This window comes from Lynx canadensis, chromosome A1, assembly GCF_007474595.2.
Source record: "Lynx canadensis isolate LIC74 chromosome A1, mLynCan4.pri.v2, whole genome shotgun sequence".
In the NCBI taxonomy this organism is placed as follows: Eukaryota; Metazoa; Chordata; class Mammalia; order Carnivora; family Felidae; genus Lynx; species Lynx canadensis.
Genome location: NC_044303.2, coordinates 226,171,329 through 226,196,403, shown reverse-complemented (window position 1 = coordinate 226,196,403; position 25,075 = coordinate 226,171,329). Strand labels below are relative to the sequence as shown.

General features: G+C 43.7%; 1 protein-coding gene across 1 annotated transcript in view; it reads left to right on the top strand.

The window, feature by feature from the left end:
* Positions 1 to 4,328, top strand: part of BASP1 (brain abundant membrane attached signal protein 1) — a 55,976-nt gene extending 51,648 nt beyond the window's left edge. Inside the window, exon 2 of the mRNA XM_030332207.1 lies at positions 2,741 to 4,328. Coding sequence (XP_030188067.1) covers positions 2,750 to 3,415 — 666 coding nt within the window. The 5' untranslated portion in view covers positions 2,741 to 2,749 and the 3' untranslated portion in view covers positions 3,416 to 4,328. The remainder of the gene's footprint in view (positions 1 to 2,740) is intronic.
* The last annotated feature ends 20,747 nt before the right edge of the window (positions 4,329 to 25,075 follow it).

The window sequence follows — 25,075 nt, the reverse complement described above, 5'->3', positions numbered from 1 at the left end:
CTAAATTGGCGTATAGGTTTCTATGATAGAATTGGAGAATATATAGAAAAGGCAGGCCTGTCAGGTTTTCTGTTTCTTAGCTCTAACCTCATGAACCAGAATATATCTTGAAATAGCAGAGCTGAAATTATTTTGACATTCCCGCATACTGGCTAATTGAGAACTCAATGAAAGAGTTGTAAACGACAACTTAAGACACTGGTCCAACTTATCTCTTTATGTTTTCGCTTATTGCTTTGTGGTTGTTTAGGAGATTAGAGTGGGTTTAATTGTATTTTTACCCTATATGTTTGCCCCCACTTCTGAGGGAGAAATAACCAAAAATTAAGTCGAATAGAGTCCATTGGATATCCGAAGTGGATCATGACCAAAAGCCATTCTTTTTTTTTTTTTTAAAGCTACATAAGATAGATTCTTTCTTTCATAACATAATAAAGGCCTTCCTTCAGACTAGGAACATTATTTTAGTCATCTTTCAGCTTATTGCTGTTTTCCTCCTTCAGCCATTAAATGCATTCCAGACAGGGAATTCACATATAGAGTGGAAACGAGCAGAGACGAATTTTGACCAAAGCATAGCACTCTCCTACCCAACACCCTGCTTTTAAATAAGATAAATGTAGATTATTTCATGGTCATGAATTACGATTCCAAGAAGTGTAAGGAATAAAATTTTCTGTTCTAAATGGATGACATTAATGACAAAAAAAAAAAAAAAAAAAAAAGTGACTGGGCAACAAGAACGTTCTAATTCTGCCTCCGCCGGTGCCCAGGGCAAGGCCTTCTCTCTCCTGGACTTTCCTTAATGGTGAGGACTGAAGAATACATGGACATTCAATCTGCTCCATGCTTCATGAAGGAAAAGCAACCAAATTTCCTCTAAAGAGCAACAGGTCAGTGGGTTCCCACTGATACATGATGGCATAAACATGCACTTGGAAAACATAGCATGCCCGCTTATTTCTGGCAATGGTTCTAGACTGAATTTATTATTTATAAATTTATAATTTATTATTTATTTGGATTTGCTTTCGTACTACGGAAGAAAAATTGAGGGTTCAAATACAATCACAGTTTCTGAGGCCAGAATCAAAAGCCTCTAGGAAGTTGGGGACTTCACTCAGAGTGAAAAAGCCTGTTAATGACCATTGAGTTAGTTGGAATTCTAATCAGGTTATTGATTATGATAATTGATAATGAAGGCCATTTTCATATTGCTGTGGAAGTACGTAAGCCAAAAATACCTGGAAAAGCAATGAATACAAGTCTGGAACAACTGACAAAGTAAATATAATTAGAGACACTAGGTAGGCTTTTCATTTCTTGGGTGGTAGTTTTCCTTTAACCGGTCTGGCTCTATAACCAGAAAGGCCACATGCTGCTTGTCTTTGGAGATGTGTGTGCCGATATGAGCATATAGCTGAATAGCTAAGTTGGAGAAGAGTTGGTAGTTTGAGATTCTTTTCTAGGAATTTGTCATTTGTGCTTGATTACAGCTGTGCCATTTCTCTGGCAAGTATTTTAAGATTATGGAGCCTCTTCTGGGCTGCACTATGGATCTAAAATGGCTGCCTCTGGGGGCGCCCGGGTGGTTCAGTCGGTTAAGGGTCCGACTTCGGCTCAGGTCACGATCTCCCGGTTTGTGAGCTGGAGGTCGAGCCCCAGGTCCGGCTCTGTGCTGCCAGCTCAGAGCCTGGAGCCTGCTTCCGATTCTGTGTCTCTCTGTCTCTCAATGATGAATACACGTTAGAAAGAAATTAAAATAAGATAAATTGGCCGCCTCTGCCATTTTGTACACAAACGTTCACTAGTGTTTGCGTTGGGCGTCGGAAAGCAGACAAGAAACAAATACTGCGCCCCTTCTCTTTTCGATGGACACGCTTAGCGTTTCATCACGTATTCTTTGATCTCAGTTTATTATTTCCTCTACTTGCTGCAACCAGATGCTCTCTAAATGGGCTCTTTTTCAGATTCACTTTTTTGTCATTTTTAACTGTGGCAAAATATGAAATTGACTGCAGTAACCTGTCTTAAAGGGTACAGTTCTGGGGCGCTTGCGGCGGGGGGGGGGGGGGTCAGGCGGTTAAGTGTGGGACTTTTCATCTGGCTCAGGTCACGATCTCATGGTTCGTGGGTGAGCTCCAGACGGGGCTGGGCTCTGCCCTGACGGCGAGGGATTTTCCCTCTCCCTCTCTCTCTGCCCCTCCACTGTTCACGCTCTCACTGTCTCTCTCAAAATAAATAAATAAACTTAAGAAGGAATAAAGTGCACAGTTCAGTAGCGTCCGGAGCTGTTTCCTTTGTAAACGGAAGCTTCTTTTAGTTTTCCTACTGAGAAGCATCTTGGTCCATGCTGTCTGCTAAACAGTCAGACCCGGTGGCTCGTAAATAGAAGGTTCTTTCTCAGAGTTGTGCAGGCTGGGAAGTCCCAGGTGGGGGTGCAGGCAGGTGGGTTGAAGGGAAAGCCCGCTTCTGACTGGTCGTGATCGGTCCCCTGGCTGCTCCTCACGTGGGCAAAAGGCTGGGGAGCCACGTGGGGGTCCCGTCTGCAGTCCCACCCGCGAGGGCCCCACCTTCGGGTCGTAATCGCTTCCCAGAGGCACCACCTCCTAGTGCCATCGTCTCGGCACGGGGTTAGGATTTCAGCCTGCCAGGTCAGGGGTGGAGAGGTGGGCAAAGCCGTTCCCTCCGGAGCCACCAGTAACGCTTCTGTGTTGTGTCCTGTTGTGCTGTGTTACAGAACTCCAAGATGGGAGGCAAGCTGAGCAAGAAGAAGAAGGGGTACAATGTGAATGATGAGAAGGCCAAGGACAAAGACAAGAAGGCCGAGGGTGCTGGCACCGAAGAGGAGGGAACCCCGAAGGAGAACGAGGCCCAGGCGGCCGCCGAGACCACAGAGGTGAAGGAGGGCAAGGAGGAGAAGCCGGACAAGGATGGCCAGGACGCGGCCGGCAAGCCCGAAGACAAGGAAGGCGACAAAGACACGGCCGCGGCCAAGGAAGACGCCCCGAAGGCGGAGCCCGAGCAGACGGAGGCGGCGGCCGAGGGCAAGCCCGAGCCCCCTAAGGCCGCCGAGCCCGAGCCCGCGGCCGCGGCCGGCGACGCCCCCAAGGCCGCGGAGCCCGAGGCGCCCGCGGAGGCCAAGGCCGACGACAAGGGCAAGGAGGCCGGGGAACCCACCAAGACTGAGGCTCCCGCAGCTCCTGCCGCGCAGGAGACGAAAAGTGACGGGGCCCCGGCTTCAGACTCAAAACCCAGCAGCACCGAGGCTGCGCCGTCGTCCAAGGAGAGCCCCGCAGCCACGGAAGCACCCAGTTCCACGGCCAAGGCCCAGGCCCCCGCAGCCCCCGCGGACGAGGTCAAGGCGGCCGAGGCGCCCGCCAGCTCCGAGCAAACCGTAGCAGTCAAGGAATAACAAGGACAGCCTATGGAAACCGAGTCTGCTTCCACCGCCTGTCTCTCTCTCTCTGTGTCTCTCTCTCTCTCTCTGTCTCTCTCTCTCTCCTATACTAACTCGTTTCAAATCCGAAGTAATGATATGTATTGCCCAAGATTAAAGAAAAAAAAAAAAAAGGATGTTGTCCCATCGAGGGAGGGAGGGGGTGGGGAGAATCCAAATAGTATTTTTGTGGGGAAATATCTAATATACCTTCAGTCAACTTTACCAATCAGTCCTGGATTTTAAAGATCAATGTCTGAAAGTACAGTACAATTTTTGTACCTGAACTGCTGTCACAGGCACTCCGCCGCTAAGATCCGAGTATCTTGTCTTCTGCAAGGGGGTTGGGAGTGATGCGTTTGATTCTGCCCACAGGGCCTAGGCCAAGGCAATCAGATCTTTCGGAAAGCAGTATTTTCTGTGTTTTTCTTTTTAATTTACAGCTTTTCTTATTTTGATATTTTTTTAATGTTGTGGATGAATGCCAACTTTCAGACAGCCCTCTTAGCCTGTCCACAAGTATCTCGATGCCAAGACTCCATTCTTCCTCCCCAGGTATTTTTGGGAGTAACAAACATTCTCTCATCCTACTTAGCCTCCCTAGATTTCTCATGACGAGTTAATGCATGTCCGTGGTTGGGTGCACCTGTAGTTCTGTTTATTGGTCAGTGGAAATGAAAAAAAAAAAAAAAAAAAAGTCTGCGTTCATTGCAGTTCTGGTTTCTCTTCCATTCTGTGTCACAGGCACCAACACACCGCTCATTGGAAAATGGAAAAAAAAAATAAAAATAAAAAAAAAAACACAAAAAAAATGTACAATGGATGCATTGAAATTATATGTAATTGTATAAATGGTGCAACAGTAATAAAGTTAAACAATTAAAAAGAAGTAATGAGGACTGTTGGTTTTCTTTTATGGCCCCTTCCTCCTTGGTTATTACCTCAGTAGAGAAGAGAGCGCTCTCTTGGGCATTTTCCTGGAGGTATTTGGGTAGAAGTATAAAGCGGTATGTTCTCACTTTGGCGAACATTATCTGTTTAAAAAATTAGCTGGTGGATCAGTGTCACTAAATTATCTTGGAGAGGCTAAACTAAAAAGTGACTCTGGATATATACCTTATAACATGGGGTGTTATTAATTTACTTAGAACAAAGGTATATATATATATATATATATATATATATATATATATAGTTTATTAAGTTTATTTATCAATATATATATATATATATATATATATATAAAGTTTATTTATTTTGAGAGACAGAGCGTGAACAGGGGAGGGGCGGAGAGGGAGGGAGAGACAGAATCCCAAGCAGACTCCACGCTGTCAGCGCAGAGCACGACTCGGGGCTCCATCCCACAAACCATGAGATCGTGACCTGAGCCCAAATCAAGGGATGGACAGTCAACTGACAGAGCCACCCAACTGCCCCCAGAACAAGTATTTTTGAATAAAACAAGAAGCAGTAAGCAGAGTTGATCTTGAAGGCTGGGAAAGAGAATTAGAAGATCCTATGGAAAAATATCATATATTATGTACGTTGTGAAAACACTGATGATCATATTGTTTTAGCCCTTTACTTATCATATTCATGACAAAGCCTGGACAGAGGACCCAAGGGCTGTGAGGAGGCAGTGAGATAGCAGCTCTGTGAAAGCCAAGTGTGGAACAGGAGTTCATGGTGACCGGATTCCTCTGTTGGTTTTGCCACTAATGTCTTGTATGACTTTTCAGTCTCTTAACCTCCAGGTCTCCCTGTGTTACCTACAAGAGGGTGAAGTCTTTATGATCTCTAAGGAAAGACCCTTGTCACTTCGGAAATATTTAGTAATTTGTGTATATGCCTGGTAATAATGTTATAGGATGGATAGATACCCGCCAACGTATGTGACGTCAACTTCATCCTTGATTTCTCCCCCAAAGCTTGCTCTGATTCCATATATTCTGTAGATGGGGAAAGGCTTGGAGAACTGGCAGAAGCAGTGACTTTTAGAGTGTGCTCATCCATCTGTAACACAAAATAAGGAATTGTCTCTTGAATCTCTTGGTAGTAATTTGGGTCTTTTCCAACTGGATTCTAGAAGCTAAATCTCAGATGTAAAACCCTTAAAAATGAACTTAACCCTAGCCACAAAAAGATTTCTCATGATTGAATCAGTTAAACAACAGGTTTTGGCAAGGAGTGGCATTGGGTGGTAATTAATCAGAGTTACAAATATGATTTCACACCCTACCATAGAAAAATTTCTATGGGACTTGTGAAGGGCCAGTACACTGGGATTATTAATTCTCAAAGAGACTTAAGGGATACAGCAGATACAGACGAACCTGGTGCTGTCCCTGCGGGTTAAAGAAATTGGCCCCAGTTAACTTCTGAGTGATCTGTCGTGTGTACCACACCTAAGATGTTGTCAGAGGATAATTCTGGAAGAAGAAATGGTGAAACCGAATACTGGGCAAATATTATACCTCTTGGGTTCAATTCATGCCTATGATCGCCTTTGGGGACTTTTGGTTCTTGTTTCTATAGTGAAATGAATTTGAATTCTTAATGCTTGAGAGCACAGCATACAAGAAAGACGTAAACACCTTAACCACCAAGCAACTCTTTTAGGTAGGAAAAAAAGCAGAGGAATGCCCAGGTTGTTACAAGGTGTCCGGGCATATATAAAATAGCTTGGGGACAGGTTGGTAGGGGGTGGTGGGGAGATCACAGATTCAGTGAACCTTGGGGGACATTTATACGGTTACTAATATTAAATACTGTGCATTTCTTACAGATAAATGTCATCGGTGGAAGCAATATGTTATATATATTCACTGTCTCTTCATCCCCTTTTTTAATTAAAAAATTCGCTAGGTTTTTTGGTGATTAGAATAATCAAATCAGCCTCCTGAATTAGTGTTTATTACAATAAATCACTGTTCAGGGATAAGTGAAACTAAGACATTTTTTCTCAGTTTTCTTACACTTAGATGTGTTGGTAACGTATAGAAGAATTAAAATCTGAACCAAGTATGCATTTTTTTTTCCTCTTTTCTGACTCTACTCAAACTGTGTTCAGGCAATTAAAGACCATCATGAATGTGCTCACCAAAATATTTAAATCCGACTTTTAACCTAACTATGGCTCAGGACATCAAATTTTACCATTCTTAAGAAAACCTAAGATGTAGTCTGAAATCAGATATTCAGCAGAAAGTGTCGTATGTGTGGGAGTATTTGGCCCAGCCAGGAAGGGAACAATTGGGCAATCCATGTTAAATTCGGATTAACCTAGATTGTTCCCTCCTCGTGAACAATATAAAATGAAGGGAATGCAATACCCAGGCTGTGCTTCGCAGTCAAGTCAGCACTGTTCGGACCTCACCACCTACTTGGCCCGCTAGCTCCCGTGAGTACAGCATCTCCTCTGAAGAACGAAGGGTTCCAGGGTCTAATACCTGTTGGGGACCTATGTGCATACTGCAAAGAGGAAACACAGGAACCAAAATGAACTAGTCCGAGGTTACCAGCTATGTCCCTCCACCCGGAAGGTCCTATTTAGTAGCTGACACTGACTCTGCAGGATGGGAACGGAGCCAAATCCCAAGAGCTGGGGAGCCCAGGCATCCCGGGGTGGCCCTACCTGGCCTCAGCCCTAGAAGACCGTCTTCAGCCTGGGACTGCCCATTGAGGCAGAGGTCACACATGGTCATGATACAGGAACACCATTCCCCATTCTTGGACAGTCCCCTATCTTTCAGTGGGGTCAAGACCCAGGGTCTAGCGTACAACAGGGAATTGGTGGTCAACTTGGGTGCTGGCAAGATCTAGACATTCAGCTGCCTGAACTGGGTAAGTTGGGAAGTGCCAGCAGCTACACAAAGTTTGTTTTCATAGGGCATCCGAAATCCTTAATCTTCATCACATGAAACATCAAGGCATAATGAAACACCCTATCTTCCTTGAAGGATTCACCCAACGTACCGCTTAATGTCCACTGTCAGAGTTGGCTTTGGGACACTCCTTTACAGATAGAAGGCTGTGGCACACAGCCGGTTTGAGTCAAGTGGGGACTCAGATTTTATGGGGAAAAATTTGCTGTTTGTAAAATTTACTATTTTGGTGACGAACTTGTCTCAAAATTGATGAGGTTAATCTTCATTCTTTTGATTTCTATTCTGCTTTTTGAGAGTAACCGTGGGGTAATTTTGATCGTTACTTTGTAACTAATTTCCTCAATATTGAAAGCTGAATGCTCAGAAGATAATTTTAAGAATATACCAAAAAATGCTATCACTAACCAGTTGTGATGTTAGTCACATGAGCTCTTATATGCATCCTCATAAAAGGAGACAAGATTTGCTTCATTTATGGCTGACACTGTTTTTGGTCTGCCAAGTAAATATTTTAAGCATTTAGTTCAGGCACTGCTATTTAGCCAGGGTGTTATTATTATTATTGATTTATTTTTATCTTTTACCCTCTCTGCTAATGGAAAAGTGAAAAGGGCCACGCAGGGAGTTTTTCGTGAAGACACATGCCTTTGGTTTAAAAACAACAATAACAACAAAAACTATTCCTTACCCAGAGCCTGTATGTTTCATGCCCTCTTAATGATAGAGATTTTTCTTAATAATGTATGAAATCTCAAAGTCCCAGAAACCATTGTTTTATTTTTTATGTATTTTTAAATTTTTTTAACCTTTATTTATTTTTGAAAGACAGAGAGAGACAGAGCATGAGTTGGGGAGGGGCAGAGAGAGAGGCAGACACAGAATCCGAAGCGGGCCCCAGGCTCTGAGCCGTCAGCCCAGAGCCCGACGCGGGGCTCGAACTCACGGACCCGGAGATCAAGACCTGAGCCTGAGTCTGACCTTCAACCAACTGAGCCACCTTCTGAAACCATTGTTTTCATACATTTCTGAGTCTTTCTCAGTCCTCATTTTATGAAGAGTAATTTTCTTTCTCCATCTGTATTCTTCTGTTCATATACATACTTAAGTAAATTCCCAGAGTATCTTTTCGAAAAACAACTAGAATCTTTAAAAAGAACACTCAGTGTGACTGTGCACACTGAAACAATCCATCAAACACCAATATCATCTATCTCCATCTCATGGACACTTGACCTTCAGATTTTTTAAGGTCCAAATATCACACGTGTTCCTCATTTTTCTCCCTGTAAAGGGCGGTTTTATGTTTCTCCTGAGCTGCTCTCTGAGTCCAGAAAGTTCGCTTTTAATATCACTCATTTATAAATTAATTGGGCCTCATATAATGGATCCAAGTCTTTTGTTTTAGCTCCCCCAGGAGCTAATTCAACGTGTTCAATTGTCAAATGACAAAACGATGAAGCCTTGGGCACCCATTTAGAATCATTTAGAGAATGTGCTCATTTGCTCTCTTCACATATGTTTTTGCTTAGATGGCCCAGGATTTAAGAGAGTGTGGGTAAAGGGGCCTCAATAAAAGTGCTGTTTGGGGAACTTCTCATCTTTTCCTAATTCTGAGTCAGAGTTCCAGATAATGAAAGCAAAGCGTGTTAGGCTGCAGGCTTTCCTGAAGCCGTGGGTGTGGAAACGTAAATGAAAACATAAAAAAGAAATCTATTTTTGGGGAGCCTGGGTGGCTCAGTCAGTTAAGCATCTGATTTCGGCTCAAGTCATGATCTCAGAGTTCATGGGTTCGAACCCTGTGTTGGGCTCTGTGCTGCCAGCTCAGAGCCTGGAGCCTGCTTTGGATTCTGTCCCCCTCTCTCTCTGTCCCTCCCCCACTTGTGCTCTGTGTCTCTCGAAAATAAATAAATAAACATTAAAAGAATTTAAAACTAAAGAAATCTATTTTATAACACTTACATAAATATTCTGATAAATTTTTAAAAAAAATTTTTAAAGACTGAGCTCCCATCCCTGGTAGGAAAGGCTTATTATTGGAAGCCTCACTGTCTTTTGGGCTGTTTTTTTTTTTTTTTTTTAATTTTTTTAACATTTATTTATTTTTGAGAGACAGAGCATGAGCGGGGGAGGGGCAGAGAGAGAGAAGGAGACACAGAAGCTGAAGCAGGCTCCAGGCTCCGAGCTGTCAGCACAGAGCCCGACGCGGGGCTCGAACTCACGGACCGTGAGATCATGACCTGAGCCGAAGTCGGATGCTCAACCGCCTGGGCCACCCAGGCGCCCCTCTTTGGGGCTTTTAAGCTACAAATGTATCGAAGTACAAAATGTGCTGGAGTAGGCACCAAAGACTTGCCTTAGGACAGAATAAATTAATCCTTCATGTTGCTTAGATTGTATTTAAGGGTCACACAACCGGAAAGCCAGCCCCATCATGTTGTTACTGAAAGGAAAAAGGCATCTTATTTATTTATTTATTTATTTATTTTTTTTTACCTTGAGGAAAATATATTCACTTGTAATAAACTTTTATTGGCAAAAAGAATGGGGAGGAAAATAAAAAAAAAAAATTCTTCCTCCTTAAAAAAAAAAAAACACACTCATTAAGGAAAGGGAAAGGCCACAGCTTTAGTACCTTACCGACAGAAACAGCCCTGTTTTGAGATTCACCATAAAAAAACAGGATGACATATCTGATTACAATCGTCTTTTACGCAATTTGGGGAAATTTGACCTGACAGGTGTACCCCATTAAAGGAACTAACTAAAGGTCCTATAGCAGCAGTGACCGAGTTCCATCCTCTTGCTCAGACATCTAAGAATAGAGCTGCCTCTCAGCCGGAACCACCCACTGCAGCCACCAAAGTCTGACTAGTATGCAAATTCCCCGGAGGGTTCTTTTTCTTTCTTTCTTTTTCTTTTCCTTTTTTTTTTTTTTTTTCAGCTGAGTATAATGGAGACTATATTTTGCTTGCTACCTATTCAGCTGCCTTCTCCTGCAGGAGCTGAAATTGCCTTGACATTCAGAGCAAAGCCTGTGCCTTCAAAATAAAACACACACCCGTAAAAGCAACAAAACCCCAAATAACGCAAGTCGAAGACAAGCTAATTAGAATACATCAGAAAAAGAGCTGGTTACATTTCAGATGCTAGTCCGAACCTCATTATGACTTTGTCTCTTTTGTGTCCTCTCTTCCTTATTCTGTTTCCTCCGCATTTTGTCTTTCCCGTCAAGGTTTCTACCTTTTTTTTTTTTTTGCCCAGCTAATTAAATTCTAAAGTGATGATGTCCCCGTCTTCCCTCCCTCGCTCCTTCCCTGCCTCTTTCCCTCCTTATTTCCTTCCCTTGACGTAAATGCTCATACTGGACCAGAACTATAAAAATTACGTACATCTTAAATGTGTAGTTCTCTTTTGTGCTTCATTCATTCCCAAACGGGAAGCCTGTACCTCTTACTCCCCTTCACCCATTTTGTCCCCCTCCACCTTCCTTTAAGTGTGTAGTTCTTAAATACACTTCCTTCCGACTCTGCATAACCCTTCTTATTCATGTGTTCAGGAAGACAGATAGTTTACTTGGAACTTACCTGTCTTTTACTCGCCTCCTCCCCACCTCCATTTATCTGGATCCGGGAAGGATAGGAAGCTATGTTCAGGATCCAAGATAATTCGAAATAGTTTTTGATGTAGAATGCTTATTAAATTTTTTTTTTTCAACGTTTATTTATTTTTGGGACAGAGAGAGACAGAGCATGAACGGGGGAGGGGCAGAGAGAGAGGGAGACACAGAATCGGAAACAGGCTCCAGGCTCTGAGCCATCAGCCCAGAGCCCGACGCGGGGCTCGAACTCCCGGACCGCGAGATCGTGACCTGGCTGAAGTCGGACGCTTAACCGACTGCGCCACCCAGGCGCCCCAGAATGCTTATTAAAAGAGCATCTTGAATGTCTCACCACCAGAAACTCCGACCGGGAGGGCGGGGCTGTGGCTCCTAAATGCCATACAACCTGGCTACGTAATATCTTCTTGGATGTTGAAATACAAACATCCCAGGCCGCCAGCCATGACTTTGATTCAGCAGTTCTGATGGAAGGTGGAAGGACAGGGAGAGTTTTGTAAAGCCCTTCTTTGGGGCTTCGCTTTGATAGTGTAATTGTCACACGATTGTAAAGACACTGGGTTAAAGTCTGGAGTTTGTGGGGGCGCCTGGGTGGCTCAGTCGGTTAAGCGTCCGACTTCAGCCAGGTCACGATCTCGCGGTCCGGGAGTTCGAGCCCCGCGTCGGGCTCTGGGCTGATGGCTCGGAGCCTGGAGCCTGCTTCCGATTCTGTGTCTCCCTCTCTCTCTGCCCCTCCCCCGTTCATGCTCTGTCTCTCTCTGTCTCAAAAATAAATAAAACGTTAAAAAAAATTAAAAAAAAAAAAAAAGTCTGGGGTTTGTGGATTATACTCTCATCTTGAGTAACGCCCTTGACATAGTGAGGCTTACTTGCCTCCTTGGGAAAAAAAAAAAAAAAAGGAAATAATAAACAACAATGGAGTTGGTGTGACTATTTTCAATAAGACCTAGAAAAAACTGGCTCGTGATGTACTCCATGAACATCCGTGATATACTTCTATTCCTTAAAAAGGCTAGGGTCTTAAGCTCTGGCCTGATGGTCCTACCTAAACTACGCAGCAAAATGTAGCACGAAGTCATGGCAGGTGAAGTCATTGGAGTCCCAACCCTATACTCAGGTGGCTCTGTGACCTGGGGACAACTTTAACTTTTTGGAGTCTCGGAATGGTCATCCGAGACCCAGAGAATATTCCTGTCTCAGGGGCTTGTGGTGAGAGTTGAAGGTCATGTTTAGTGCCGTGCCTAGTACGTAAGTGCTCATTGAATGGGCGTACCACGAGGATTTGCATTTCCCTCTGGAACAAGGGACAGTCACGACTGGGGCAATTTCGTCCTTCCCCTTCCCCTGATTTTTATGATCAATTTATCTTTGGAAGCAAAAGCATCTGTTATGGATTAAGTCTGCTTTGGTCTTCACATTCATTCTGTGGATACACCATATCATGTGCTCAGATGCTTCAGTTAAGGCAAGGACATGGAAGGGGTGCCCCAAGACGAGGGGTGAGAGTAAAAAGGAACCTTCTTGCTATGATGCTGTGATTCCAGGGCGTGTAACGGCAGAGCTTGGGAGGTGGGTGGGGGAAGGCAAGCAAAGTCTGGGGCAAGGAAGCAGAATGCATTCTGAGAGTGATGGTGTTGAAGCAAGAGAGGGCCCATGATAGCTGACAGTTGGGTGTTGACTGATGACCGGAGATGTGAGATAGTGATTAGGCTCTATCATTCCCTTTGAGGACAGTGAGTTCTGGCCCTAATGGCCATAGGTTTTGTTTCATAAGACGTGGGGTGAAGTCCTTCCAAGCCATGGGTAGGGAGGCGATTAACTCTGCTCCTGAATAGCTCTGGGTGGTGCCTTTTTGGAAGTAGATGCTGCCCAAATGAGCAGAAAGGAGGGAGCGCTTCATTTGCTCTAAGTTATCCCTCACTTTGACTCGACCTTGTAGGTTAGACTTCAAATAAAGCACAGGTGGGTGAACTTCTTTGCACCTGGGCTCGGCACACTCTTCTGATCACCTGCAATCTCTCTGAAGACCTCCGATGGCTTTATGCTTCTCGACCCTCCCTCTCTTGCAACCTACATTTAGAAGATGCTGGCAGACCCCCAGGTTTGAAGCTTGTCTCTGAGACTTTATGAGCACAGCGACCTTGGGCAAGCTACTTAACTTCTTAGTGCTATATCCTCCTTATCTGTAAAATGGGAATAATAACGTCACCTAACTCATGGGGTTGTCACCGAGATCAAGTGACATAACGGATCTAAAGCACAGGACCTGGAACCTACTAAGGGATCAAAGAAAATGTGCCATTATGTCTCTTCCTATTTCTCAAAATGTTCCCAAAACTCCAGGTTTACTGGACTTCTTTAAATTCACCTGTTTTCACCGTTCTGTCCTTAAATGTGCCTAGATTTCTGTTCCTTCGCAGTCCCTGCCTCCGTGTGTTTCTTGCCTTCACCACCCCCTATCACTCAGTGTCTGTAGGTTTCTACTTATTCTCCAGCTGTCAGTCATTCTGAAGCATTTCTGACTCAAGAAGACTGGAGTGTAACAACTCATGAGGTCCCTTTGTTTCTGGCAGACAGCTCCTTCATAGCCAACATCAACTTACATTACATTGACTCACGGGCATGTGATTCTTCCCCACTAGACTGAGTAACTTGAGGGCAGGGACATTCCTTCCCCTTTCCTTGTCTCTAGCGCTTTGAATGTTGCCTCACACTTAGTAAGCATCTTAAGAATATTTGTCGAGATGTAAATGATTTACATGATATGACTTCGAACGTCCTCTCTCAGACCTATTTGCCTTTTAAAATGAGACGAAGTTTTTAAGTAAAAATGACTCTCAATTGTCCCATTTCAGATAAATGGTCAGGCAGAGGAGAAATAGTTATTAGGGGGAGAGTCAGGTGACTTTGGGTGGGCAGGATAGTATTACTAGGGAAGATCGTCCTGGAACCACTGAAACGGTGTCATGCCTGGCCAGTTTTGAGTCTCTCAATTAATATGGCCAACACTGTATTTGGTAGCAATGTAATTTATTATCTTATTAACGAATTTAAAATGTAAATCGCATTTGGAAAAGGAAGGATGTAAATGCTTGTCCTAATTCAAATATCATAAATGAAAAACATCTGCGAATCACAGATTCAAGCCAAGCATTATTATTTTATGGAGATGCTCAGTGGAATTGAATCACTAAGCTCCCTATCTCTGAACAGATTCCAGCGGATCCCCAATAGTCTTCACATGGGATCGGGGAGTAATTGAACCGATGTCCTCAGAGCGATCTCGCCAAAAATACTGGCTTTCCGTTTAAATTTGGAGAAAACAAAAGCAAAAAGAAAGGCCTTTATTTGCTTAATATTCTTTGGACCAAGTAATTGATTGTTGGTTTCTTCGTGAGTTCTGGAAATTTGACATCTGTTTCAGAATCTGAGTTTCAGCCTTTTCCTGAAGGTCCCATAGGAGGTTGTTGAGTGAGCTGCTATAGGCTGGTTAGAGGAGCTGGTGTTTTCTTACCTAATTCTCTAGGTCTCTCTAAAGACAACTAATAATTATTGGATAGCTTTATCATTTGTTAAAACAAGGCACTAGGAATTTACATACCAAGTCTACAATCAGTCCGTTAACGTTATTAAGTTAAAGTTAATACCTTAAAGTTATTAAGTAGAGAGTAAGCTTATTCTGGCAAAGCCCCTAAAGTAACATAAATATTATCTTTTTTTTTATATGATGTGCATAGTGATTTAGTAAACTTCCAGTGGAAACACACATGATTCTCTTAGAGATCTTCTTTTCATGAACCGTGTTATCTTTTTTTCCTTAATGGAAAAAAATGTGTTCATAATTGCCATCAGTTATAGCAGGCACTAGCATGCTATACCTGAGCAAATACCTATGTCTCCATTATATGTCGATAATTAGACATAATTAGACATAATTAGACATAATTAGAACACAAATCCTTACTATTCTTCATTTACCTAAGTCATACCAAAAGATGCTTCACTTATGTTGCATTCTAAAAAATCCTGCTATTCTACTCCAGCGTGTTCAATGATCAAATTTTTTAATACGGTGAAAACAACCTGTATACGGTTGTAAAGTACGTAGATTATTTCATGCAACAAAACACCCGTGTTGGTAGTTTCTTCATTTAACCTGGCATCTGGTTTTAAGGAAAAATTCTGGCTGGTCATGTTACTTAGCTTGATTGATACTGTCTTATAATAGCGGTCTTCAAGGAAACGCCTAGATCAGTGGTCTACAACTTTCAGTTGCTAGATGAAATCTTGGTTACTTTTTTTTTAAAGCCCACCACTTTGTTGGCTGCCTAACCATCCATACTCCATAGCTCAGGTTCACTCATACAAGGGCCTCCTGGTACTCGAATCAAATTCTTCCAATTTTTTCCATCTCCTGATTCTCTAAAGCAAGAGCAAATTCATGCTCAGGAGAGATTTCATGCCGGCTCTAACCCATCACCACTTTCAAAGGCAAGAGGAGGCCAAAATGTTGCTCATGAGTCACAGTTTTGGTGAGTGGAGCCTAACGGTAATTTGAAATTGAGTTCCTTTTTTCAACGTTTATTTATTTTTGGGACAGAGAGAGACAGAGCATGAACGGGGGAGGGGCAGAGAGAGAGGGAGACACAGAATCGGAAACAGGCTCCAGGCTCCGAGCCATCAGCCCAGAGCCCGACGCGGGGCTCGAACTCCCGGACCGCGAGATCGTGACCTGGCTGAAGTCGGACGCTTAACCGACTGCGCCACCCAGTCACCCCTGAGCTCCTTTTTTATATCTGCCTTGTTCCTGGAGACCATTTGAATTTATGGAAGTGTTAGAAGAGAGTCTTGCGTTATCGCTGAGGATGTGGGAAGGCCAGGGTCCTGAGGCCACAGTTGTAGATAGGGCAGACGCCCGAAAACTGACAGGGGCCAGAAAAGAGCATCCCAACTGAGAACTAGCAGATCAAATGAGGAAGAAGCTGATAACCCACCTGAGCTCTCAGTCAGTAGACAAGGTCAGAAATCAAAGATCTTTGGAGTGCCTGGGTGGTTCAGTTGGTTAAGCATCTGACTCTTGATTTCGACTCAGGTCACGAGCTCGCGGTTCATGAGATTGAGCCCTGTGTCAGGCTCTGCACTGACAGCACAGAGTCTGCTTGGGATTCTCTCTCTCCATCCCTCTCTGCCCCTCCCCTGCTCGTGCTTTCTCTCTCTCTCTCTCTCTCTCTCACAATAAAGAAATAATAAATAATAAATAAACTTTGTGACTTATGTAGCAAAACACGCGGCCATATACGCATTTGCCGTAGATGCTCAAGCTTTCAACTTCCGCCCAGACCTTCTGGGGGTTTCCTGAACATGTGGGAACACGTGCACTCTTGCAACATGTACCATTCCTTGGGTCTCTGATAATAGGTTTGCTGAGTATAAAACACTTTTTGCCTTTTTGAAATGGTAGAGGTGGAGGGTGGAGATAGGACGTGGTTTCTTAGCATATTTAACTTCACCAATGAAGAAGTATATTTAAGGATAACTTGCAGTAACTCTGATGGAGAATTTTCTGCCTACGAAATGTAATTTTCTAAATGTTCATCATTATTATTTGTTTTTAGTTCATTTTAGAGGGAGAGAGGGCATGTGCATTCGTGAAAGCAAGGGGGGGTAGAGGGAGAGAGAGAAATCTTAAGCAGGCTTCGGGCTCAGTGCAGAGCCCAACTGGGGGCTTGATCCCACAACGCTGGTATCATGACCTGAGCTGAAATCAAGAGTCAGACACTCAACTGACCAAGCCATCCAGGTGCCCCTAAATTTTCGTTATCGGATACTGAAAAGAGGAACACATTAGTATATATCTCAGAATGTTTCCCAAACCTCATATGCGAATGATTTGCCTGGAGCTCTTGTTAAATTGCGGATTCTGTGATTCAGTAGGTCTGGACCGGGGCAAAGGCACTGCATTGTCTTTTTTTTTTTTTTTTTTTTTTAATTTTTTTTTTTTTTCAACGTTTATTTATTTTTGGGGACAGAGAGAGACAGAGCATGAACGGGGGAGGGGCAGAGAGAGAGGGAGACACAGAATCGGAAGCAGGCTCCGGGCTCCGAGCCGTCGGCCCAGAGCCCGACGCGGGGCTCGAACTCCCGGACCGCGAGATCGTGACCTGGCTGAAGTCGGCCGCCTAACCGACTGCGCCACCCAGGCGCCCCTGCATTTTCTAAAAAGATTCCAAGAGACGTCCATGCTGCTGGCCTTTGCTCCACACATTGAGTAGCGAGGTCTTACAGGACTTCAAATAATTAGCGTTATTCTCTCCAGTTGGAGAGTGTCTATCTCTGCAAATATATGTCATAGGCGTGTATCTGATTTCTTCCAGTCTGATACTTAAAAAAAAATATTCCTAGGCTTTGTGCTTCGTTGTCTATATCTGAATGATTTCTAGGCTTAAATTGCGAAATGTTCAACAGTATTGCTTCACTTCCACGCTAAGCCTGGTATTTGCCTCCAGGCTAGGGGGCCATTTCGCGACCTCAGTCCCCTCTGGGGGCTTAGGAAGCCTTAGCTCAACACTGAGGTTAATAATTGCTCTGTGGCCTTGGTCCTGAGGCCGAGCTCCCCCACGGACCCACTGGGGTAGAGGATCAGCAGCACATTCCAGAACCTATGCCCTCTCAAGCCGTGCTCCTCCAGAACCGAGACTCTACCTAGATCTCGGCGGTCCTCTCGCAGACTGGGAGTCCCGTGGTTGAGGCCAGTGCCAGGGGCACGACCTCAGCCAGCAGCCGACACCAGCTTCCTAAAAATCTCTGCAGAGGCTGTCTGTAGAATTTCTGAATTTCGCTGGTCATCTAGATTCGCCTGCCCCTCGTACCTATAGAGACGTCCCTGTTATTTTTATTCCGTCCTGTACATCTTAACACTGCCTACTTGTCTAGACTGGTTGAAATTTGCCAAATCCTCTGAACGCTGGGTTTTGCTGCCAGTCTCGGCTCTATCTTTGGCAAGAGTCTGGGCGTTCCTCACAGTAAGGGGCGAGCCTGTTGCTGGGCCCCCTTGATCCAGACTAACCTTTTCACCACCGTACACCTGGCTTTACCCGACAAAGTCCTGAGACGAAATGTGGGCGCCAAGGCGGGATTATCTGGGTGTTTCTAATCGTGTGATGATGGTGTCACCCAATAGAAGAACGAGGGGCCGAAATCTCGAGAGGAAGGGGTTACAGAAAGTTTTGGGGGAAGAGCTCTTTAATCTCTGGACGGGGCCTCAGACTCCTGAGCCACAGACTCCCCCTTACCGTGAGGCATAAAGCCTATTATTTTCCCACACTGTTACATTTCTAGACGCGACCGTAGAGTGAATATGTTCGATCATCTACTATGCTAATTCTCAGGGAAAAGCATTCTTTTGTGAAACAGAGATTTGATCTTGGTACTATCTTTGTGAATTAACAGCGTAGCCCACAAAAAATAAAGAACAGACATTTTAAGGTATTTTCAGTTTTTTTAAAAAAAGGCTATCCTGTCGGGCTTCAGGAGATTTGAGATTGATCAGGATATACACGGACGCAATAAATGTATATGTTTGCATACACACATGGATTGAAAACGTCTCTGATTCAAAGTGCTCTTTCAGGGGCGCCTGGGTGGCGCAGTCGGTTAAGCGTCCGACTTCAGCCAGGTCACGATCTCGCGGTCCGGGGGTTCGAGCCCCGCGTCGGGCTCTGGGCTGACGGCTCGGAGCCTGGAGCCTGTCTCCGATTCTGTGTCTCCCTCTCTCTCTGCCCCTCCCCCGTTCATGCTCTGTCTCTCTCTGTCCCAAAAATAAAGAAACGTTGAAAAAAAAAAAAAAAATTCAAAGTGCTCTTTCAGTCACTCACATATAAACGTCATAATTTTGCTGCGTTCATAGGACACCTGGGCTTGTTGACTCCGTGTTTTCCTCAAATTTGCTCACTGATTTATGTATTTCTACCGGGAAATATTTGTTTAAAACGGAAGCTTAATTTCACTGTCCAAATGGAAAGCCATTGAGAGGTCTTCCCTAAGGTTTGCCTCCAGTCCACTCTTCAAATCACCTGGTCTTGCCATTTCAAGGCCCTAAACTCTCCACTTTTTCTCCTCCTTCTTCCATCGCCCTCCCTACTTGTCCATCTGGGGTGTAAGGTTTAAAATCAAGGCCGGTATTATGTGTTGCCTCCACATCTGGGGGAAATTGGGAGTGTCTGGAAGGGCCCGACAACATGTTTCCCTCCCTCCCCTCTCCGTTCCCGTGTACAAGGCGCACGGGACAGTCAGTGCCATTATCGTGGCCCTGCTTGTCTCCGCGTGGCAGGCTTCTGTTCCCCGCCAGTCCACGGATATATTCAAATAAGCCCATCACATCCTGTTACAGGGGGAGGAGGGAGAGCCACCTCACCCCCTTGTTACTACAAAACCAGCCTCGCACAGCCTCTGCGTGTTCACTCTGCTCCCAGGAGCAACTCCTGTGTGCCCTGCGTGGGAGATGCCCTCCTTCCCCGGGGCTGCGTGCATGCGCGACTAATACCGTGGATGTCATCTGTTCAGTGCTGTGCGTCATGCGCTTGGCCCCCTGCATCACTCTGAGATGGAAATTCCCCCCTTACCAGGGGGGGAGGGGGTGGCGATTGAAACACCACCCATGACCTGTCACTGCCGCAACGGCGTCCCATCATCCCCCCGATGCCCTTGGCTACAGAATCACTGGGATGGAAGAAAATACGTTGAAGACACGCTCACATTACACTGTCGCTGTGTGGCCATTTCCACACGTTTTCTGGGGATGCAGTTTTAGGCAGTGTGATCAGTAGCCGGGAGGGATATTTTTGGAAAGTGGACCTCCCGCATCCCACCGAGGGGAAGACTGTCCTTTTTGCCTGATGATAAGGCCTGTCCTAGATACTCAGCTCACGCGCTTACATACCAGAGGAGGAAAGCTTGCCTGAACACAAAACCTAAAGCCAGGGACATAAGACCGGAAGTGTTTTTAAGAAAGGTACTACAGGGGCGCCTGGGTGGCGCAGTCGGTTAAGCGTCCGACTTCAGCCAGGTCACGATCTCGCGGTCCGGGAGTTCGAGCCCCGCGTCGGGCTCTGGGCTGATGGCTCGGAGCCTGGAGCCTGTTTCCGATTCTGTGTCTCCCTCTCTCTCTGTCCCTCCCCCGTTCATGCTCTGTCTCTCTCTGTCCCAAAAATAAATAAACGTTGAAAAAAAAATTAAAAAAAAAAAAAAAAAAAAAAAAGGTACTACATGCCTCCCATAGTTTAATATTGCCAAGTCCTTCCAAAAAGCCATGCCATCGGGTGAAAAGACAAGATTTATTTCTCTTGCTTGTGAAAGCAGATGTGCAGGGGGCGGGTGACAGACCCCGGGGTTTCACTTGTCGGGTTCGAGGTGCGGTTCTGACGCTGACTGTTCATAATCCTGGTTGAGTTACTTACCCTTGACCTCATCTGTAAAATGGGGATGGTAATAGCATCTGCCCTGGGAGGTTCCTGTGGGGATTAATGGGGTTAATAGTGCCAGGTCCTTCGTAATTGCTGCTTCCATACCCGCTATTTATTATTATTATTATTATTGAAGAGAAATCTCAGTCTCAAACGGGTGTTTGACAGCATCCACATATTTCGATATTGTTGGCTTTTTGTGGATTTATGTGTAGTGTCTTTAGTTCAAATCTGTCTTAAAGCCTTACTTGTCCTTGACTGATTGCCATTTTATTCGAGAGTGATTTTTTTCTCTTGTGTGCATTATTGCAAGGGCGAAGCAATGACTACTGGGCAGAAACACGCGTGGTGAGTCCTCAGCAAGCAGCTGGCTCCATGAATACAAAGTCGGGGACACTTTCTGATTTAATAATCCGGATTTTTCCACAATAATGCCTGGCTTACTTCTGCATGCATATCTGTGTTCAAGATGGCTAGATTTTTCAAAAGAAGAAATTTCAGGGTGAGGTTTTTCAGAATAAGAAAAACGTTTCTCAGTTATTGCCTTGAGGGATTATGCCTTGGTCATCATAAGTTATATCCAGTTTTCACTAGGAAGGAAAAAGCACATAATTTCAAACAAACGGCTATTTTTCATGTTGGAAATACGGCCGGAGTTCCTGTTTGTCTAGTTAATCAGACCTCTAAAAGGGCAGCGTTCCTAGAGAAGTATGAATGTGGTTTGGGAGGGGCTGTTGTTTATAGATAATGAGTTCAGATCAGGGTGAAGTTGATACGTCTCATCTATTAGGGATAGAAAAAGAAAAGAAAAATTGGGCTGGGGCATTGCAGAGTCTGACTTCGAATTTAGATTCAGTTTACATGTGGGCAAACACGTGACCGACAGCGGTGAGCATGTCTGTGTATGTATGTTACAGGTGTATAGGTGCAGAGAGGTAGGTGGACACGCTAAAGAAATGGGCACTAATCATGTAGCATCAGTGACCGTATGAAAGGGGCGGTTGACATCAGTGCAGTGTAAGAAGAGTGACTTTGTTACCATCACTTTCTGTTCTCCTGAGATCACAGAGTGTGAGAATTATTGCTATATTAATGGTCGTTTCTGGAAGAACCAACTTACATTTTTTCCGTAACACCAGGATAGAACTAAGAATGGAGATGAGATTGGACCTTCCGAAGTTGCTTTTATTATAAATTCTCTAGCTATTGAGAAAAATACGTGTATCTTGGATCACTCGTAAACTGGGGGAAACATCCCGTGTGAGTAGATATTTGGAGCTAAAATCATAAACAGTGACAAAGTGAAGCTCTTCGGTGGCCACGCTTATGCACATTACCAGCAGTGACAGTTTGCGTTTTGTTTTGGTTTGTTTTGGTGCCCCCTTGGCACCACGGGTGTTGGGAACTCCTTTTCTTTCCCCAATTAAATATAGGTATGGGGCACCTGGGTGGCTCAGTTGGTAAAGCATCTGACTCTTGATTTCGGCTGAGGTCATGATCTCAGGGTTCGTGGGATTGAGCCCTATGTAGGGCTTTGTGCTGAGTGTGGAACCTGCTTGAGATTCTCTTTCTCTCTCTTCCCCTCCCCCACTCACATGCGCACTCTCTCTCTCTCAAAAAAAAAATGTAAAAAAATTTAAAAAATATGCCAGTTATCATCACAAGAAAAAAATTCTGTAGTTATGTCTGGTGACAGATGTTAACTAGTCGTCTTGTGGTGATCACTTCACAACATAGACAAATGTTGAGTCATTATGTTGTACGCCTGAAACTAACATAATGTTGCCTGTCAATTGTACCTCCATAAAAAAAGTAAAAGAAGTATATTGAAGTGATAAAAGCAGAAGAATTAAAAGTGACTCTAAAACATCTCTGCCAATATTTCTCAAGAACATGTGAAAGCATCCTACACTACGGTACGCAGCGTCCGAGGCGCATAAAGATGACCAAATCATACAGAAAAGCTTAAATTATGCTCAAGGTCATTCATGGGTCAGTTTCTTTTCATTTTACACACAAGACACTTGATGTTTTCCTTGGTTATGTTGTTATGAGGAGTGCCTACCTCCCCTCTTTTTTTGTTCTTTACGTCTACAGATGTCAGGGCAAAGCCCCAACCAGTCTTTTACACTGGGCAGAACATTCTCGTGTCATACTAAACTGTGCAATCATGTGCTCACACAACGTTTGTGTATGGTATACAGAACTTTTGACTCTCATTCTCAATGCCCCCCCCCCCCCAACATGGCTGCTGCCCTGTCCCTCACCTTTCCTTGCTCCCTAACGCTGCTTTGTCCTCTAGCCCAGAGATTCCAAACTCAGGAATGGGGAACCTGGAGGTTGCAAACTCAGGGGTCTGTAGAGCTGTGTAGGGCCAAGTGGAGACTGGCAAATTGTTCGAGGGTCGTCTGCTCCTCAGCTCATGTCGATGGTTGCCGTGAGAGAACGTGGGCTCAGAGTTTCCAGAATTTTTCTCAAAAGAAGCTCTCATTTTGGGTTTTTATGGGAGCTTTCTGAAATGTTACGTGTCACTTAATGTAATATTTAGAAATGTGTGGGATAAATGTAACAGTTTGTGGGACCAATCTCACCCATAGATTTGAGTCTATCATGTCAACCTTATTGATTTTTGAAATCCACTCTATCTCTGGGTCTCCCCCGTGCCCGACCTGCATCTAGTAAGATATGTATTAAGGACGAAGATGTGTATTAAGACACCACCTCAAACTAGAGTACAATTTTAACATTATAATATAATATAATATAATATAATATGTTATAATAATATACATAATATAATATAGTGTCATGTAATGTAATATGTTATAATAATATACATAATATAATATAGCATAATATTACACAGTATATGTAATATACTATATTATTAATATAATAGTATTGCATATTATAATAGTTTGTTATATTATATTATATATTAGAATAGTATATTAAAACAATATATTTCTACATTGACAGCAATATATTTCTATATATTATATAGGAATACTATACTATATTATATTATACTATTATACTATAGTATAGTATACTATACATATATAATATGTATAAGTTATACATATTATATGTATAACATAACATATATGTATACATTATATGTATATGTATATTATATACATTATATGTACATTATATATTATATACATTATATGTATATTATATGTATATGTATAATGTATACATACATTAACATTATATGTACAATATAACATATAAATATATATAATATATAATAATATAATATAATAGATTATATAATACTAGTATATTAAAATAATATAAGTCTGGATAGCAATATATTTCCCAAATGGATTATATATACTCTTTAGTTATAAATGGCATATTAAGGGAAAGAAAACTTATATATAATTTATTCTTAAAAGCTTGAATTCATCACAGAACAAAAGAAAGCTCTAGTGAATATTCTTGAGTGGTCCTAAACCTCTCTAAACTACTAAAGGGTGGCCTGGGGCAAATTTAGGATGGTAGGAATAGAATTCAGATGAAATAAAATGTAATTATGGTCACATGTATAGTACAACCATCATGCACTTTCATCAAATCATGGAAATGGGAAAGAATGGATTGTATCAGTCATGAGAAATTTCTTGATATGTTTATTTGTTCTAGCAACAGTTTCTGTCAGTAAACATGAATCTCTCGGTCTCTCACATGAATCCCCTTGCCAAGTTCTTGCCTTCGATAAACACTGGGATGGTCACATAGTCAGCTTGTTGCTAATAATGCCCTTTATCCTCTCTGATACATCCTTCGAGTTCCCCCAATGTAGCCTTGGGCAATGCCGTTCTCAGGCTGATTTTATTCTGGAAGCCTTCATCACCTTCATGTTGCTTTGTGCCAAATCTAGTTGAGGGAAGAGGAGGAAACCCAAACACCTCATTCCTCAGATATCCACCCCCCGGGTGATCCTGAAGACTCCCATCACCTCCGTGACTGTGGGCAGCAAAGAGTCCCATTGCCTGGCACCTGGCCAGTCCCTGGTCGTCCCCAGGGAGGCTCTTGCTCGCTGCAGACAAAGCCTCGTGGCATCTCCTCGGACTCCTCTCAGGCTTCAATCTCCACATCTACACCAGCCTTGCAGCTCCGGGTATTTCAAAGAACCCACCATTGCCCTGTGGCAAATTTGCTGAGATCTTAGCTGAGCAGCCAGTTGGTGGCTTGAGCCACTGCGCTGACATCCCCACTGGCACAGCCGCTTCTTAAATACTAAGATCCGGCTTCTGAGACCCCCCCCCCCACTTCTGTGGCCCTCACTTCTGCCACTGCTCCTGGGTTTCTCTGAAGTCTGTTGCACACTTACTTTTGGTTTTGTTTTTTTTTTTTAACAAATCAAATTTATTTATTTACTTTGAGAGAGAGAGAGAAAGAGAATCCCAAGCAGGCTCCACGCTGTCAGTACAAAGCCCGACGCGGGGCCTCAAGCTCACGAACTGTGACATCATGACCTGAGCCGAAATCAACAGTCTGTCGCTTAACCGGGGCCTCAAGCTCACGAACTGTGACATCATGACCTGAGCCGAAATCAACAGTCTGTCGCTTAACCGACTGAGCCACCCGGGCGCCCTTGTACCCGGAATTTTTCTCTGCTTAGTCTGAAAACTCTGAGCTGTTTGTCTGCAGCTAGGTC